The sequence below is a fragment of the Cherax quadricarinatus genome, chromosome 83 (genome assembly GCF_038502225.1).
Source record: "Cherax quadricarinatus isolate ZL_2023a chromosome 83, ASM3850222v1, whole genome shotgun sequence".
Classification (NCBI taxonomy): Eukaryota; Metazoa; Arthropoda; class Malacostraca; order Decapoda; family Parastacidae; genus Cherax; species Cherax quadricarinatus.
In genome coordinates, this window is record NC_091374.1 from 1,466,168 (window position 1) to 1,486,635 (window position 20,468).

General features: G+C 40.0%; 1 protein-coding gene across 2 annotated transcripts in view; it reads right to left on the bottom strand.

Annotated features, from left to right (window-relative positions):
• Positions 1–20,468, bottom strand: part of Ack (activated Cdc42 kinase) — a 43,105-nt gene that overhangs the window by 13,377 nt on the left and 9,260 nt on the right. For both annotated transcript variants that reach the window (XM_053796262.2, XM_053796261.2), the window contains exons 8-14: positions 19,802–19,940; positions 16,395–16,558; positions 9,734–9,891; positions 4,939–5,078; positions 2,021–2,140; positions 1,148–1,280; positions 215–387 (exon numbers count right to left, since the gene is read on the bottom strand). In XM_053796262.2, the coding sequence (XP_053652237.1) occupies positions 215–387; positions 1,148–1,280; positions 2,021–2,140; positions 4,939–5,078; positions 9,734–9,891; positions 16,395–16,558; positions 19,802–19,940 (1,027 nt within the window). The remainder of the gene's footprint in view (positions 1–214; positions 388–1,147; positions 1,281–2,020; positions 2,141–4,938; positions 5,079–9,733; positions 9,892–16,394; positions 16,559–19,801; positions 19,941–20,468) is intronic.

Consider the following 20,468-nt stretch of genomic DNA (forward strand, 5'->3'; position numbering starts at 1 on the left):
GACAGTACTGCCTTGTCCACACTCCAACACAACATCAAATCTGAACACTACTTGTCTTAATTCCCTAGAGTCTAACAAACTTTCCCTTCAAAACTTTCATACCCACTCTCCATGCCTCCCTCCAAGTACTGTAGATTTATACAGTACACAATCTTAGTAATCCTACCTTGATCCATCTTTTTTTTTTTTATACATGTAAACAAGTCAGACTCACCAGGGTTGATGTTTCCATACACTGGAGAGGTGGTTGGTAATGGTAGGTCAATGAGAGAGGAGACACTGCCCCTTAATTGACTTGTGACATCTGATGAGCCACTAGCTCGTAGATCTGTAGCAGAGTGAGATCTCTGTCGTCCTCCCTCTGACAGATCTATCAAGAGTTCATCTCTGTAGACAAACATAACACAGATGAAGTGCAATAAGCTTCATGACTATAAGAATGAAAATGAATAAAAATCAATAAAACAAATAAAAACAAGCAAACAAAATCAAACAAACAAAAACACACACACATGCACACACACTTGCAAACAAATCACAGAATGGGTGGGGCTCTAACCTATAGCAGGCAAGTGCTACAGCTTGCAAGCCAGTGTGCTTAACCACTGGTATGCATGTCATAAAATTTCCAAAATGAGAACTTGATTAACCCTTAAACGGTCCAAACGTATACATACGTTCACTCGCGTAGCGCCCCAAATTTTTTGGGGAAAAAACAAATCTTTTCTTTTAAAAGGAAAAAAGAGCATATTGTGCCCAGGCATCCCCAATTATTTTAATATGGCACACAGTGAGTGCGCACACCCATTCTCTCATGTCAGGTGACTCAGGCTTATTGTGGCAATGTTGAATGAATGACAAAGAAAACGTATATATACGTTTGGGGCGCTACGCTCGTGAACGTATATATACGTTTGGACCGTTTATGGGTTAATGTAAGATTAGTATTAAATTAAAATGTTACCAACTGCAAAGATGCTATGCAGGGAAAGAAAATAGATGACATTTAAATTAATATTCTTATATGACGTAGTTAATATCTTTCAAGAACAAAAATTATCCATCTAAAATTTCAGCTTAATTTATACTGTATTAGGTTAAATTTTAAACTTTGTGCAAGTTTTAGCTCCTTCATTGGTGTACTAACCTTCCATGAGAAGTATTTTTCTGAGGCTTTAGTGTCTGGGCTCTAGGTAAATCATCTGGCCACTTCTCATTTACTAAACGGCTGTAATTAAATTGCCGCCGATACCCTTGCTTGAATCGCAATGACTGATACTCTGAAATAAGATGCTACATCAAAATATATAATGCAACAGTGTCACAATTTGGAGAGGAAGCTCGAGAAAACATTTTGGTCTGCCCATAAAGTGTGACTTGATAATGATACAGGACAGACTGAAATGCTGTCTCAAGTTTCCTCTCCAAACTGTGGGTTAATAGTGACCTTACCAACTGGTCACAAGGAGTACCCAGAATAATCTCTATAATAAAACTGACTAATATATTTGATATTTCCAAAACTCTGTTAAATTTCCAGAGAAAAAGAATACATTATATTTATCTGTTGATTTCTATAATACTGCATATTTCTTTTAATAGCTGGTATTGTTATGGTATTTTGATAATCTTCTTTCATGTATAACTTGTGCACCCTGCAAACATAACTATCACTGGTTGTCTTTAGTTAAGCTGCATAATGTTATCAACGTCTTTCTGAATTTGAATGCTTTAACATTTTAACAGCACACTAAAAAGGATTCTTTAAGTTATCCAATGTTTCTCTTTATATACAAACATTATCACTACTAATATTAATTAATAACTATAAATTTCTTATAAAATATACATACAAGAAAAAGTTCAAGAGACATGAATATATTACATAAAACATTTTTAAACAGTTATACCAATGAACCAAAATAAATGATAATTGTATCAAATGAGTCACCAAGAGGTAAACAAGAGTTACACTTGAAAAGCCTGATCAAGTGTGGGCATTAGAAGTGTATTTACTTACTGACTCTTCGAGGTGACATGGGTTTTCCCAGTTTATCTGGAGGCTCCATTGGGTTCCTGAGATACATATCATCAATAAAAGCTGGACTGCCCCAGGTTTTTCCTCTTATTCCTCCATGACCTAATAGATAAAAAATAAACAGAATTGATTATTTTTTAACACTGCCATCTCCCAGCAAGGAAGGATGACCTGAAAAAGAAGAAACTAAAGTGTTTCTTCCTTTTCATTTAGTAATTTATTCAAGAGAAGGGGTTACTAGCTCCTTGCTCCCAGTATTTTAGTGGCCTCTTACATCAAACATGGCTTATGGAGGAAGGATTCTTCTCCACTTCCCATGGAATGGAACTGATGATGTACGTATACATTTATAGTCATGAGAAAGCACTAAAACCAATGGGGTCATACAGTACTTTCGCAAATGGAAGATAATCAGATCTGATCTAAGGAAGTGGGGGTAGATCCAATTCCTTGGATCAAGAGAGCTTCACCAGTATGACCAGGAATAACTAAGGTATCAGTGCATGAAATTATACATTTCAAGACTGTAAAAAGATGGCATTTTCTCAGTTATAATTATTTTAAGATTCAAAAATGTTAAATGCACTGTGGTAGATTAATTTTTAATTCAATTAGAGTTGAAAATTTTCCAATTCATTCAGAATGAAGCTAACATCCCCACCCATCATTCAGAATGAAGCTAATATCCCCACCCATCATTCAGAATGAAGCTAATATCCCCACCCATCATTCAGAATGAAGCTAACATCCCCACCCATCATTCAGAATGAAGCTAACATCCCCACCCATCATTCAGAATGAAGCTAATATCCCCACCCATCATTCAGAATGAAGCTAACATCCCCACCCATCATTCAGAATGAAGCTAACATCCCCACCCATCATTCAGAATGAAGCTAACATCCCCACCCATCATTCAGAATGAAGCTAACATCCCCACCCATCATTCAGAATGAAGCTAACATCCCACCCATCATTCAGAATGAAGCTAACATCCCACCCATCATTCAGAATGAAGCTAACATCCCACCCATCATTCAGAATGAAGCTAACATCCCCACCCATCATTCAGAATGAAGCTAATATCCCCACCCATCATTCAGAATGAAGCTAATATCCCCACCCATCATTCAGAATGAAGCTAATATCCCCACCCATCATTCAGAATGAAGCTAACATCCCCACCCATCATTCAGAATGAAGCTAATATCCCCACCCATCATTCAGAATGAAGCTAACATCCCCACCCATTCAGAATGAAGCTAACATCCCACCCATCATTCAGAATGAAGCTAACATCCCACCCATCATTCAGAATGAAGCTAACATCCCACCCATCATTCAGAATGAAGCTAACATCCCCACCCATCATTCAGAATGAAGCTAACATCCCCACCCATCATTCAGAATGAAGCTAATATCCCCACCCACCATTCAGAATGAAGCTAATATCTCCACCCATCATTCAGAATGAAGCTAATATCCCCACCCATCATTCAGAATGAAGCTAATATCCCCATCCATCATTCAGAATGAAGCTAATATCCCCACCCATCATTCAGAATGAAACTAACATCCCCACCCATCATTCAGAATGAAGCTAACATCCCCACCCATCATTCAGAATGAAGCTAATATCCCCACCCATCATTCAGAATGAAGCTAACATCCCCACCCATCATTCAGAATGAAGCTAATATCCCCACCCATCATTCAGAATGAAGCTAACATCCCCACCCATCATTCAGAATGAAGCTAATATCCCCACCCATCATTCAGAATGAAGCTAACATCCCCACCCATCATTCAGAATGAAGCTAACATCCCCACCCATCATTCAGAATGAAGCTAATATCCCCACCCATCATTCAGAATGAAGCTAATATCCCCACCCATCATTCAGAATGAAGCTAACATCCCCACCCATCATTCAGAATGAAGCTAATATCCCCACCCATCATTCAGAATGAAGCTAACATCCCCACCCATCATTCAGAATGAAGCTAATATCCCCACCCATCATTCAGAATGAAGCTAACATCCCCACCCATCATTCAGAATGAAGCTAATATCCCCACCCATCATTCAGAATGAAGCTAACATCCCCACCCATCATTCAGAATGAAGCTAATATCCCCACCCATCATTCAGAATGAAGCTAACATCCCCACCCATCATTCAGAATGAAGCTAATATCCCCACCCATCATTCAGAATGAAGCTAACATCCCCACCCATCATTCAGAATGAAGCTATCCCCACCCATCATTCAGAATGAAGCTATGTTCCTCCAGGAGGTTGCCTTGAAAAAGATGTTCACAAGAGAAAAATCTCGGTATCTACACTTTTTCAGGTTTCTGAAAAGCTCTTAAAATGTTTATTGGGTATTCATCCATTTAAGCCCTAGCACTGCAATTCTAAAAATCTCCTTACAATCTTGTCATTCATTAACTCCATATACCAAAATGATCATAAAGTGCATTTCTTAAATAGTTCCCACCTCATTTTTAACATTCCTAGCCATATCACACATTATATACTCTTCTCCATTACTTATTCCCTATTTACTGCCATATTCACTTCTTACACTTCCTTTCTACTAGATAAAGTTTTAGATTTTTCCCATCTCATTCCATTTTCATGTGTTGCTTCCATAACTCAGGGCAGACAAAAGTACAATGCCAAGCTAGCCATTTTTCACATCCATAGAGTTCACTCCCTTCCATAATCTCTTATCAAGTGTCTTCCTTCAAATATTATGATCCAATACTATAGCCACTAGTTAATATTCTTTCAATGACTCCAACACCTACTAATCTACATAAAGGTAAAAGGTTAATGTGACATGCATATTTCACTCAAATATAAATATAAACTTGTCAACATCCAACTTGTAAATACCTGTATGAATGAAAGAGTTGCGGAGAGGTGTGCTTATGTCTTGGTTTTCTAAACGTCTCTGAGGATCAGCAATGCAACGTGGGAAGTCTCCCACTTCAAAGGTTCTCTGGTTCTGGCCCCTCCACCAGTAATTTTCAGAGCTGCAAAAAATCATTTAATATAAAGTTCAAGTGCAGTATAAATGAACAACAGAATAATGCATAAACATCATTCATTATTTCTTGATAAGGTAACTGAAGGTCCTTTCACCTCAATGGCCATCCTCCACTAAGCTAGGGTGACCCACAGAAAAGACAGTCACCATCATTTATTCAGTCACTGTTTCCAAAAGTGTGCTGGCATCACAATTCACATGGCTTTCCAAACTGTGACATCCCATCCCCTCTCAGAGTTTAGGCACTCTACTTCCCACCACCATGAATCAAGTCTGGCTAACTGGTTTTCCTTGAATCCCTTATAAATGTTACTGAATTCACACTCCAACAGCACATCAGGCCATAAAAGTTACTAGTTTCCACTCACTTCAATTTATCATGCTGCCACAAGCCTGTTGGATGTTAAAGCTTCTAGCAATCAAAACCTCTACCTCTTCCTTCCAACCCTTCTTGAGATGACCCTTACCCAGTGGTGGCTCGTCAAAAAATAGAATGGGGGGACTGCGTGACTGCAAGCCTCATAGAACAGCATAATAAACATTATTAAAGTAATCATTTTTAAAATTAACTGGGTGTGTGCTGCATCGAATGCAGCTCCTAGCTGCCAGATGTAACGCCAGTAATACCTATACTATCGTACCGCATCAAACTTCTATTTTTAATTATTTTTTATCTCGTTTCAACAACAACAAAAAAAATTCGCTTATAAATACATCGAAAACAACATACAACAGATTTTTTCTGTAATATATTTGTCAGTTGCAAATAATTTTAGAGTAAGGTTGATGAAGTCATATATCGGTAATGAGCATCTGGGGGGACTGCAGCTCTGCAGCTCCTATGGATGAGCCACCACTGCCCTTACACTACCTTCCTTCTACCCCTGATTTATACACTTTTGTTGTTTAACATATTTATAGGTGGCGGTTGTATATAAAATGAAGGGAATGCTAGAGTACTGGGGAGAGATGTGGGATTAAAAAGTAAAGAATCTGATACAGAATGGGAGTTGTCACAGTTGTTTGGGAGATTCAGAAATTAAAAAGGTTTGTGGATAAATTTGGGAGGATGTTTTTTTTTTATTTATTTTTATTTTTTTATTATCACACCGGCCGATTCCCACCAAGGCAGGGTGGCCCGAAAAAGAAAAACTTTCACCATCATTCACTCCATCACTGTCTTGCCAGAAGGGTGCTTTACACTACAGTTTTTAAACTGCAACATTAACACCCCTCCTTCAGAGTGCAGGCACTGTACTTCCCATCTCCAGGACTCAAGTCCGGCCTGCCGGTTTCCCTGAATCCCTTCATAAATGTTACTTTGCTCACACTCCAACAGCACGTCAAGTATTAAAAACCATTTGTCTCCATTCACTCCTATCAAACACGCTCACGCATGCCTGCTGGAAGTCCAAGCCCCTCACACACAAAACCTCCTTTACCCCCTCCCTCCAACCCTTCCTAGGCCGACCCCTACCCCGCCTTCCTTCCACTACAGACTGATACACTCTTGAAGTCATTCTGTTTCGCTCCATTCTCTCTACATGTCCGAACCACCTCAACAACCCTTCCTCAGCCCTCTGGACAACAGTTTTGGTAATCCCGCACCTCCTCCTAACTTCCAAACTACGAATTCTCTGCATTATATTCACACCACACATTGCCCTCAGACATGACATCTCCACTGCCTCCAGCCTTCTCCTCGCTGCAACATTCATCACCCACGCTTCACACCCATATAAGAGCGTTGGTAAAACTATACTCTCATACATTCCCCTCTTTGCCTCCAAGGACAAAGTTCTTTGTCTCCACAGACTCCTAAGTGCACCACTCACTCTTTTTCCCTCATCAATTCTATGATTCACCTCATCTTTCATAGACCCATCCGCTGACACGTCCACTCCCAAATATCTGAATACGTTCACCTCCTCCATACTCTCTCCCTCCAATCTGATATTCAATCTTTCATCACCTAATCTTTTTGTTATCCTCATAACCTTACTCTTTCCTGTATTCACCTTTAATTTTCTTCTATTATTATTATTATTATTATCACACTGGCCGATTCCCACCAAGGCAGGGTGGCCCGAAAAAGAAAAACTTTCACCATCATTCACTCCATCACCGTCTTGCCAGAAGGGTGCTTTACACTACAGTTTTTAAACTGCAACATTAACACCCCTCCTTCAGAGTGCAGGCACTGTATTTCCCATCTCCAGGACTCAAGTCCGGCCTGCCGGTTTCCCTGAATCCCTTCATAAATGTTACTTTGCTCACACTCCAACAGCACGTCAAGTATTAAAAACCATTTTGTGCAAAAGAAAATTAAGAGTGAACAAAGAAAAAGGCAAGATGATGTGAGTAATAAAGAGGTCTAGGCAATGAAAGCTTGGATATCATATTAAGAGAGGGAAGGGACTTGTACACAGATGGATCTATGAAAGACTGCAAACTATAGAACAGATGCAGATGAGGAGGAAAAAGGTAGGTGCTGTGTTGAGGTACCTATGGAATAAATGAAGTTTATCTATCGAAGCAAAAAGGGGAATGTACCAGAATTTAGTGGCATATATGATAACACTTTTATAAGGGTGTGAAGCATGGGCTTTGAATGTTGCAGTAAGGAGGTTTGAGGCAGAGATGTCATATTTGAGGGTAATGTGTGGTGTGAATACTGTGTAGAGAATTTGAAGTATGGGAATTAAACTGTGTGGGGATTACCTAAAGTATAATTTACTGAGCTGAGGAAGGGTTGTTGAGGTGATTTGTGCATTTTGAGATGAGGGAGCAGAATTACATAACAAAGAGGGTATATAAATCTGGGCTGGTAAGGATCATCCCAAGAAGAGTTGAAGGGAGGGGGTAAAAAGGACATTTTGAGTGCTAGAGGGAGAACATCCAACAAGTTTTTGTGAGCATGTTAAATCAGAGACAAGTGGCTTTTGTGACCTGATATGCTGTTGTAGTGTAAGGTAACACTTATGAAAGGATTCAAGGAAAACTGGTTAGCTGACTGCAGTCTTGAACATGGATAGTAGTACAGTGTCTGCGCTCTAAAGAAAGGTGGAGATATTGGAGTTCAGAGGGTTATGTCAACTATGATGTCAGCACACTTCTAGCAAGACAGGGATAGAATGAATGACGAATAAATTTCCTCTTTCATGGGTCACTACCTCAGTGGAAGATGGCTGGTGTGTTAAAAAAATTAAGTGTCCATAACGTTTACCAAATTTTCTAGTTTTCCTCAATATGCCAAACTCTCAGTCTTTGTGAGGAATGTGTTCTTAAAAATGGTGCTAATACTGGAGCTCAAAATATATAACATGGCAGCAGTAAAATAAGTGGAAGCTATCCTTGAATGAGTTCATGCGCTGGAGATCACAGAGCTGAATCAAGTAAAAGAATTTTTAAGAGTCAGGCAGTTTCCCACCAAGGCAGGATGACCCCCCTCCTCCAAAAAAAAAAAAAAAAAACTTTCACCATCATTCACACACATCACTGTCTTTGCAGAGGCACACAGAAATGATAGTTCAAATGTCACTCCAAACAGCAAATATCCCAAACCCCTCCTTTAAAGCATAGGCACTGTACTTCCCCACTCCAGGACTCAAGTCTGGCTAACCAGTTTTCCTGAATCCCTCCACAAAATATTACCCTGCTCACATTCCAACAGCTCATCAAGTCCAAAAAATCATTCATCTCCACTCACTCCTATCTAACACGTTTACACATGCCTGCTGTATGTTCAAGCCTCTTGCACACAAAACCTCCTTCCCTCCATCCTTTCCTAGAACAACCCCTACCCCTCCTTCCCTCCACTACAGATTTATATACCGTCCAAGTCATCCTATTTTGCTCCATCCTCTCTAAATGACCAAACCACCTCAGCAACCCTTTCTCAGCCCTCTGAATACTACTTTTAGTAACTCCATACTGCCTCCTAATTTCCATATTATGAATTCTCTGCATAGTATATACACCACACATTGCCCTTAGACACATCGTCACTGCCTCCACCCTGCTTCTTGCTACAACATTCACAACCCATGCTTCAAACCCATATAAGAGTGTTGGTACCACTATACCTAAATATTTTAACGAACAAGAGAAACACATTCACATCACTTGATCAATAGCTGTCCTGCTAGAAGTGAACAGACATTACAGTTCAAATGACTCTTTGAACTGAACTAATACACATAAACCAGCACATAGGAGAATGAAACTTATGACAACACTTCGGTCCAACTTGGAATACTAACTTGTCACACCAAGTCAAACTGAAACGTTGTCATAAGTTTTATTCTCTTATGTGTGGGTTATTTGTGTTTTGTTCAAGCATGGTATTGTGCCTTTTAATTCTAACCGAACTAATTCTTGATAAGTACATGAAAGGGTGACAAAAGTAGTCCTAGAATACTGTTTGTGTAGATAACTGGCTATTAGCTTGACTTCCCTACTAAATTTTAACTTATTAGGCACAAGAAATATGTAAGCAATGAGATTATTCATGAAAAGCACTAATCTTGGGAGGAGTCATTCAGAACTGTGATCAAGATAGAATGCACATGATGACAGTTTCCTATGGTTCCAACCATTTTATTCCATTAACTGGTAATGAATACACATGCTCAAGCTCACCTGCCATCAATTATTACTATAAGATCACCCACTTCCACCTTCAATCTCCCTTCTTCATCCCATGGCTGCATAGCTTTCATAACATGAGGCATGATTGCTGCCACACGCTCGTATATCTGGGAGAAAGTTGGTCGTTCACTAGGATCATGAGACCAGCACTGAAAAAATATAAAAAAATTCATGCTTCTAAAGCCACAAAATTCAATACAATGCAAAACAAAGATCTTTTAACACACCAGCCATCTTCCACTAAGGGAGGGTGACCCAAAGGAAGAAACACATTCACAATCATTTATTCAATAGCTGTCTTGCTACACAATGATATTTTTTTTTTAACACACCAGCCCTCTCACCAAGGTAGGGTGACCCCCCCCCCCCCAAAAAAAAAAAAAATCACTATCATTCATTCCATAGCCATCTTGCCAGAAGTGTGCAAACATCACAATTCAAATGAACCTGCAAACAGCAACACCTCCGACCCCTTCCTCAAGAGTGAAGGCACTGAATGTGAGGATCACAAAGGATGGCTTATGAAACACTAAAAATGGAAGGGATATAGTACAGTAGTTGAGTGGATATAGATCATGCTTACAGTACAGTAAAGAAGTGAAATAATACATTAGTGAAATAACAAGGTAGTGAGGTATCAAAATATTAGGGAGAAATTACATAATAATTAAGGTATGATTCAAGATAGTGATGACACAAGTCATATTACTGAATATACAATAAAAAAAAAGTTTAATGTAGGCAGAGTACAGAAATAACCCACACATAGGAGAGAGATTATGACAATGTGTCGGCCGATTTGGACCATTTACAAATCACCAGGCACATCGTCATAAATTTCTTTCTCCTATGTGCAGGTTATGTGTGTATTATTCTAGCCACTGAATTGTAGCTTTTTGTTCTTTGTAAGCAGTGTGTGTATACATCAGATTTTTGTACTAAAGCAAGTTATTACCTGGAGTTTACATGGAGAGAGTTCCGGGGGTCAACGCCCCTGCGGCCCGGTCTGTGACCAGGCCTCCTGGTGGATCAGAGCCTGATCAACCAGGATGTTACTGCTGGCTGCACGCAAACCAACGTACGAGCCACAGCCCGGCTGATCAGGAACCGACTTTAGGTGCTTGTCCAGTGCCAGCTTGAAGACTGCCAGGGGTCTGTTGGTAATCCCCCTTATGTATGCTGGGAGGCAGTTGAACAGTCTCGGGCCCCTGACACTTATTGTATGGTCTCTTAATGTGCTAATGACACCCCTACTTTTCATTGGGGGGATGCTGCATCGTCTGCCAAGTCTTTTGCTTTCGTAGTGAGTGATTTTCGTGTGCAAGTTCGGTACTAGTCCCTCTAGGATTTTCCAGGTGTATATAATCATGTATCTCCCCGCCTGCGTTCCAGGGAATACAGGTCCATGAACCTCAAGCGCTCCCAGTAATTGAGGTGTTTTATCTCCGTTATGCGTGCCGTGAAGGTTCTCTGTACATTTTCTAGGTCAGGAATTTCACCTGCCTTGAAAGGTGCTGTTAGTGTGCAGCAGTATTCCAGCCTAGATAGAACAAGTGACCTGAAGAGTGTCATCATGGCTTGGCAGCCCTAGTTTTGAAAGTTCTCATCATCCATCCTGTCATTTTTCTAGCAGATGCAATTAATACAATGTTATGGCCCTTGAAGGTGAGATCCTCTGACATGATCACTCCCAGGTCTTTGACGTTGGTGTTACGCTCTATTTTGTGGCCAGAATTTGTTTTGTACTCTGATGAAGATTTAATTTCCTCGTGTTTACCATATCTGAGTAATTGAAATTTCTCATCGTTGAACTTCATATTGTTTTCTGCAGCCCACTGAAAGATTTGGTTGATGTCCGCCTGGAGCCTTGCAGTGTCTGCAATGGAAGACACTGTCATGCAGATTCGGGTGTCATCTGCAAAGGAAGACACGGTGCTGTGGTTGACATCCTTGTCTATGTCAGATATGAGGATGAGGAACAAGATGGGAGCAAGTACTGTGCCTTGTGGAACAGAGCTTTTCACCGTGGCTGCCTCGGATTTTACTCTGTTGACTACTACTCTCTGTGTTCTGTTAGTGAGGAAATTATAGATCCATCGACCGACTTTTCCTGTTATTCCTTTAGCACGCATTTTGTGCACTATTACGCCATGGTCACACTTGTCGAAGGCTTTTGCAAAGTCTGTATATATTACATCTGCATTCTTTTTGTCTTCTAGTGCATCAAGGACCTTGTCGTAGTGATCCAATAGTTGAGACAGACAGGAGCGACCTGTTCTAAACCCATGTTGCCCTGGGTTGTGTAAATGATGTGTTTCTAGATGGGTGGTGATCTTGCTTCTTAGGACCCTTTCAAAGATTTTTATGATATGGGATGTTAGTGCTATCGGTCTGTAGTTCTTTGCTGTTGCTTTACTGCCCCCTTTGTGGAGTGGGGCTATGTCTGTTGTTTTTAGTAACTGTGGGACGACCCCGTGTCCATGCTCCCTCTCCATAGGATGGTAAAGGCTCGTGATAGGGGCTTCTTGCAGTTCTTGATGAACACGGAGTTCCACGAGTCTGGCCCTGGGGCAGAGTGCATGGGCAAGTCATTTATCGCCTGTTCGAAGTCATTTGGCATCAGGATAACATCAAATAGGCTTGTGTTAACCAAATTCTGTGGCTCTCTCATAAAAAATTCATTTTGATCTTCGACTCTCAGTCTCGTTAGTGGCTTGCTAAAAACTGAGTCATATTGGGACTTGAGTAGCTCACTCATTTCCTTGCTGTCATCTGTGTAGGACCCATCTTGTTTAAGTAAGGGCCCAATACTGGACGTTGTTCTCGACTTTGATTTGGCATAGGAGAAGAAATACTTGGGTTTCTTTCGATTTCATTTATGGCTTTTAGTTCTTCCCACGATTCCTGACTCCTATAAGATTCCTTTAGCTTAAGTTCGATGTTTGCTATTTCTCTGACCAGTGTCTCCCTACGCATTTCAGATATATTGACCTCTTTTAGCCGCTCTGTTATTCTTTTCCGTCGCCTGTAAAGGGAGCGCCTGTCTCTTTCTATTTTACATCTACTCCTCCTTTTTCTTAGAGGAATAAGCCTTGTGCATACATCGAGTGCCACCGAGTTAATCTGTTCTAGGCATAAGTTGGGGTCTGTGTTGCTTAGTATATCTTCCCAGCTTATATCGGTTAGGACTTGGTTTACTTGGTCCCACTTTATGTTTTTGTTATTGAAGTTGAATTTGGTGAATGCTCCCTCGTGACTAATTTCATTATGTCGGTCTGGGGCTCCACGCATGCATGTCTGAACCTCAATTATATTGTGATCTGAGTATATTGTTTTTGATATGGTGATATTTCTTATCAGATCATCATTGTTAGTGAAGATGAGGTCTAGTGTATTCTCCAGTCTAGTAGGCTCTATTATTTGCTGGTTTAAATTGAAATTTGTGCAGAGATTTAAAACCTCGTGCGAGTGTGAATTTTCATCAGAGCTGCCTCCTGGTGTTATTTCTGCAACAATATTATTTGCTATATTCCTCCATTTTAGGTGCCTTATATTCCTCCATTTTAGGTGCCTTAAGTTGGAATCCCCCAGGAGCAAGATGTTGGGTGCAGGAGCTGGAAGATTTTCCAGACAGTGGTCAATTTTTAACAGCTGTTCCTGGAATTGCTGGGATGTTGCATCCGGAGGCTTGTAGACTACCACAATGACTAGGTTTTGATTCTCGATCTTTACTGCTAAAATTTCCACTACATCATTTGAGGCATTAAGCAGTTCTGTGCAAACAAGTGACTCTGACTCAAGAAATCGTAATGACACGATGGCAAATAAACCATACCCCCGGCCGGGATTGAACCCGCGGTCATAGAGTGACTCTGCAATGTACAGGCCAACCCCCCCCCCCCTTTTGCCTGTTCACTCTGTCACATCTGTATAGGTTGTAACCTGGGATCCATATTTCGTTATCCAAGTGATCCTTTATGTGGGTCTCAGTGAAAGCCGCAAACATTGCCTTTGCCTCTGCAAGCAGTCCACGGATGAAAGGTATTTTGTTGTTTGTTGCTGGCTTTAGACCCTGTATATTTGCAAAGGGGAATGTCATCGGACTGGTGGTATTGTTGGTACTGGGGGAGGATTTTTTTTCCGGCATTAGTATCTGTAGGATTGGAGTGGAGGCCATCGACTGTGGTTCCACTCCAGGAATGACTGGATTTGGTGTACAATTTCTGCCATTTCCTGCCAGTTTTTTTTCCTTCCTGGCACTAAAAAACCTCTCCCTCTTGAGTGGCTGTGGCTACCCAGGTTTTCCCATGGCCTGGATGTTTTGTATCTTTTTGTCCCCTTTAAATGGTGTGCCTGGCAAGTTAAGTTATGAAAAAACTCAAGAAATCAATACATGCTGCACTTGCTGAACTGAAGTACAGTAAGTCATTACAAATGGCACAAAAATGCAGGTAAATTATAGCTAAGAATAAGATGGATGCTGCCCTGTTTCAATATAATAAGGGAACAGACAGTTATCAAGTCACAAATGTTAAAGATGGATATTTGTATATTCTTCTGAGGGGACCGAGATTTTTTTTTTTTTAACACATTGGCCATTTCTCACCGAGGTATGCTGACACAAAAAGAAAGAAAAACCCAAAAAGAAAAAACTTTCATCATTCAACACTTTCACCATCATTCATACATAATCACTGTCTTTGCAGAGGCGCTCAGATATGACAGTTGAGATGTCCCTCCAACTGCCAATATCCTAAACCCCTCCTTTAAAGTGCAGGCATTGTACTTTCCATTTCCAAAACTCAAGTCTGGCTAACCGAAGAAGAATTCTGGAGGGCGCTGCTGCAGCCTGGCCAGTGCGCCTCTACTTTAACCCTTTCAGGGTTGACAATGACAAGAAAAGTATGAAATTTGATGGAAAACTTACGGAATTATGCTCTCGTGAAGTTAGCGGTCTCCATGATGTTTATGCATCGGCAATTTTGTCCACTTTGAGCCTTATTTTCGGTCAATTCCAGTGTACTTGTCGACAAAAATCATAACTATTTCGCTAGAACTCCATTTTTTCTATCGAATGAGTACAAGAAGCCACTCATTTACCGATTTCAGCTATCCAATACAATGGTCAGAATTTAGCAATTTTGCAAATTTCACACAAATTTCAAAAGATGCCAATTTCCAAATAGGGTCCAGAATAAGCAAGAAAGACATTCCTGGCACTATATTAACATTTCCTCTGTTCATTAGTCACGTCCCCATGCCCCTCTTACATTCTTTTGCTTTCCACTTTGAATTTTTATTCTCACAAAAAAATAGAAGATTTACTGTTATGCAGACTACTGCATTAGTGTAGAAATGGTATAAATAATATCAGCGCACTTGTGAAAGAATATTAGACTCACCAGTTGATGTGAATTGGACGCATAGCATGATTTGTTTACTTTTGAAATTTGGTAAAAATCGAACATTTCTGCTACTTTGAGCTCAATTTCAAGGTACTTTTCATTGTAAAACCAGTCAAAATCATCTCAATTTCTGTAATATGTCTTCCATTCTATAAAATTAGACCAGGAAAACTAAAATACAACAATAAATACCATACAAAAATACGTACAGTGCAAAGTCGCCGTTTTAATCCAAAAAACAAAGTTTTTTTTCCTCTCATTACGCACTGTGTGCTGCAGGATTTTTTTTTATACCGCGCACACAGACCACATAGACCCATTCTTTCATATGTAGGCCTACCAGCTTTCTCTCACTAGATTTGAGGGCTCTAGAATTTAGGCGTACTAGTACGTCAAAAACCCTGGTGTGTAAGCCGTACTAGTACGACCGAAACCCTGAAAGGGTTAAATTAGTAATTTCCTACTGATCCTCCTAGCTAGCTATGTAGATCTTAATTTTGTGCAAATTTTCAACTAACGTGTGCAGCACCATGACCATACTTCACTCCAAACCAACGGTTATGGAATGTGTATATCACAAAGTCTTTTTCACATATCCATTTTAAGTATTTCTTTTAACCTTTTATAATATTTTCCTGGGATCTGATCACCTTTCACCTGTAGCAACTTTATTTAACACATCGGCCATCAACTACTAAGGTAAGATGACCCAGAAAAGAAGAAACACTTTCACCACAGCCTATTTGTAGGCTCTGAAGTCATCATCACAAGCCAAGTGTGGCACAAATAATGCAAAGAATTACAGACTGTAACAGAATACAGAGTCTAAATGAAACTGTTTGGTGGAAGACTTAAGGCAGCACAAATACTGTAATTTGAAGAGAGAAAAAACATTTTTTGCATAACCTAATTTTAAATATATTACAGCAATAATCTATGTATTACCTCTTGCATTTATTTCACAATTTATGGATATAGTTTTTTTTTTTTTAACACACTGGCTGTCTCCTACTGAGGCTGGGTGACCCAAAAGAGAAACACTTTCACCATATTCACACTATCACTGTCTTGCCAGAGGCACACAGATACGACAGTTCAGAGGTCCCTCCAAACAGCCAATACTCCAAACCCCTCCTTTAGAGTGAGGCACTGTACTTCCCACTCCAGAACTCAAGTCACATTTATCAAATACCGTACATAATTCAAGTAACTGCATTACAGTACTGAAGAGTATTACTCAGCCTCACCTGCAGAAGCAGGTCATACATATTCCTGAGACAGGCTGGTGGGCAGGGAAGTCGCTCCCCTTCCTGATCAATTTTCTTCAAAATTTGCTGGCCATTTAGCCCAACCCACGGATCTTCTCCAAACGTAAATGTTTCCCACAAAGTCACTCCATACATCCACACATCTGGGTGGAAAAATTAAATCTTAATTCAAAATGGTATTATGGAAAATGAAACATAATAAAAGAAGTATAATATACAGTTTACGATCAGCTCCCAATGCGACCAATTATGTAAGTGTATTTATGTAAGCGCGTTTGTATGTGTATGTTGCTCTTAGACAGGCCATCTCCACTGCCTCCAACCGCCTCCTCGCTGCAGCATTTATAACCCAAGCTTCACACCCATGTAAGAGTGTTGGTACTACTATACTTTCATACATTCCCTTCTTTGCCTCCATAGATAAAATTTTTTGCCTCTACATATACCTCAATGCACCACTCACCTTTTTTCCTTCATCAATTCTATGATTAACCTCATCCTTCATAAATCCATCCGCTGACATGTCAACTCCAAAATATCTGAACACATTCACTTCTTCCATACTCCTCCTCCCCAATTTGATATCCAATTTTTCTTTATCTAAATCATTTGATACTCTCATCACCTTACTCTTTTCTATGTTCACTTTCAACTTTCTACCTTTACACTCATTCCCAAATTCGTCCACTAACCTTTGCAATTTTTCTTTAGAATCTCCCAAAAGCACAGTATCATCAACAAAAAGTAACTGTCACTTCCCATTTTGTACTTAATTCTCCATAATTTAATCCCACCCCTCTCCCGAACACCCTAGCATTTACTTCTTTTACAACCCCATCTATAAATATATTAAACAACCATGGTGACATTACACATCCCTGTCTAAGACCTACTTTTGCTGGGAAGTAGTCTCCCTCTCTTCTACACACCCTAACCTGAGCCTCACTATCCTCCTGGAGGTTACCTGGATGTTATTCCAGGGATCAACGCCCCCGCGGCCCGGTTCATGACCAGGCCTCCTGATGGATCAGGACCTGATCAACTAGGCTGTTACTGCTGGCCGCACGCAGTCCAACATATGAGCCACAGCCCGGCTGATCCAGCACTGACTTTAGATATCTCTCCAGCTCTCTCTTGAAGGCAGCCAGGGGTTTATTGCCAATTCCCCTAATGCTTGATGGGAGGCTGTTGAACAGTCTTGGGCCCCGGACACTTATGGTGTTTTCCCTTAGTGTACCAATGGCGCCCCTAATTTTAATTGGGGGCATTTTGCATCGCCTGCCCAGTCTTCTACTTTCGTAGGGAGTGATTTCTGTGTGCAGATTTGGGACCATTCCTTCCAGGATTTTCCAAGTGTAAATTATGATGTATCTCTCCCTCCTGCGTTCCAACGAGTACAAGTCAAGTCCTCATAAAAACTCTTTACAGCATTTAGTAACTTACCACCTATTCCAAAAACTTGCAACATCTGCCACATTGCTCCCCTATCCACTCTATCATATGCCTTTTCTAAATCCATAAATGCAATAAAAACTTCCCTACCTTTATCTAAATACTGCTCACATATATGCTTCATTGTAAACACTTGATCTACACATCCCCTACCCACTCTAAAACCTCCTTGCTCATCTGCAATTCTACATTCTGTCTTACCTCTAATTCTTTCAATAATAACCCTACCATACACTTTTCCTGGTATACTCAGTAAACTTATTCCTCTATAATTTTTACAATCTCTTTTGTCCCCCTTCCCTTTATATAAAAGGACTATACACACACTCTGCCAATCCCTAGGTACCTTCCCCTCTTTCATACATTTCTTTCTTTCTTTCAACACACCAGCCGTATCCCACCGAGGCGGGGTGGCCCAAAAGGAAAAACAAAAGTTTCTCCTTTCACATTTAGTAATATATACAGGAGAAGGGGTTACTAGCCCCTTGCTCCTGGCATTTTAGTCGCCTCTTACAACACACATAGCTTACGGAGGAAGAATTCTGTTCCACTTCCCCATGGAGATAAGAGGAAATAAACAAGAACAAGAGCTAGTAAGAAAATAGAAGAAAACCCAGAGGGGTGTGTATACATATGCTTGTACATGTATGTGTAGTGTGACCTAAGTGTAAGCAGAAGTAGCAAGACGTACCTGAAACCTTGCATGTTTATGAGACAGAAAAAACACCAGCAATCCTACCATCGTGTAAAACAATTACAGGCTTACGTTTTACACTCACTTGGCAGGACGGTAGTACCTCCCTGGGCGGTTGCTGTCTACCAACCTAATACCTAGGTTTCATACATTTATTAAACAAAAATACCAACCACTCCAACACTATGTCCCCCCTTGCTTTTAACATTTCCGTCATGATCCCATCAGTTCCAGCTGCTTTATCCCCTTTCATTCTACATAATGCCTCACGCACCTCCCCCACACTTGCATCCTGCTCTCCTTCACTTCTAAAAGATGATATACCTCCCTGGCCAGTGCATGAAATTACCGCCTCCCTCCCTTCATCGACATTTAAAAGTTCCTCAAAATATTCTCGCCATCTACCCAAAACCTCCATCTCCCCATCTACTAACTCCCCTACTCTGTTTTTAACTGACAAATCCATTTGTTCCCTAGGCTTTCTTAACTTGTTTAACTCGCTCCAAAATTTTTTCTTATTTTCATTAAAATTCCTTGACAGTACCTCTCCCACTCTATCATCTGCTCTCCTTTTGCACTCTCTCACCACTCTCTTCACCTTTCTTTTATTCTCCATATACTCTACTCTTCTTATAACACTTCTGCTTTGTAAATACCTCTCATAAGCTACCTTTTTCTCTTTTATCACACCCTTTACTTCATCATTCAACCAATCACTCCTCTTTCCTCCTGCACCCACCCTCTTATAACCACAAACTTCTGCCCCACATTCTAATACTGCATTTTTAAAACTATTCCAACCCTCTTCAACCCCCCCCCCCCCCACTACTCATACCTGCACCAGCCCACCTTTCTGCCAATAGTTGCTTATATTTCACCCGAACTTCATAAATTATCCAATTATAACCAAATGATAACATAATTAACCGATTAAATTATGATTTCGTTCTGAAATCAATTATGTCATTCTGAAATTATAATTGAATCAATGATAACTTTCAAGTTTATCTTTTTGAATAAACAAAGTTAATAACAATAGAGATAAATGATATAAAATATCAACACAATGGAAAAATAGACAAATGCAATATAACACAGTCCTTTATTGACTATGTTTTGCCCACAAAGTGGGCTTTATCAAGTCACAAATGGATCTGTTTGTGACTTGATAAAGTCCACTGTGTGGGCAAAACATAGTCAATACTGTATTTGTGTTTTCTCTAAAGTTAATAACACTGACCTGAAGCATGTGAAAACTGCTTAGACTTGAGAGATTCTGGGGCACACCAAGGAAACGGTACCTTCTTCTGCTCTGTCATCACATAGCAGTCCTCTTGTTGGGGTAATGCCCGCATAAGACCAAAATCACCAATCTTTAGCTAAGGAAATTCAATGAGTGTAAACACTACAACAGAAAGCAAAGAGGAGGATATCTGAGAGATAAGTGCAGAAAAAACTAATAGGTTTAGATGGGATGGTAAATTAAATGATCATGCTTTGGGTAGTGGAAAGAAATATTAGAGGTTTAATTAAAAATTTTAATAACAAAATATGACTAATCAGATTTATTTTTTAAGGTTAATACAGTGGAACGTCGGTACTTGAACAGCTTTCTACCCGAACAAAGCTCGGAACTCGACCAAACAAACAACCTGCCAGAACTTCGCTGTAAACTATTTTGTATTTCTTTGCATTTTTGGGTGTTTTTTATTATTTGTATAAATAAGTCACCATGGGACCTACAAAGATTAGTGATAACAGCCAACCAAAAAGAAATTTGGTTGGAAAAAATTCAGTTGATACTCAAACAGCCTTCCGGAATGAATTAAGTTTGAGTACTGAGATTCCACTTTATCAAATTTGGAACAGGAATTTTGAAGACCTGCCTAGCACTGGCCAGTAGGCCT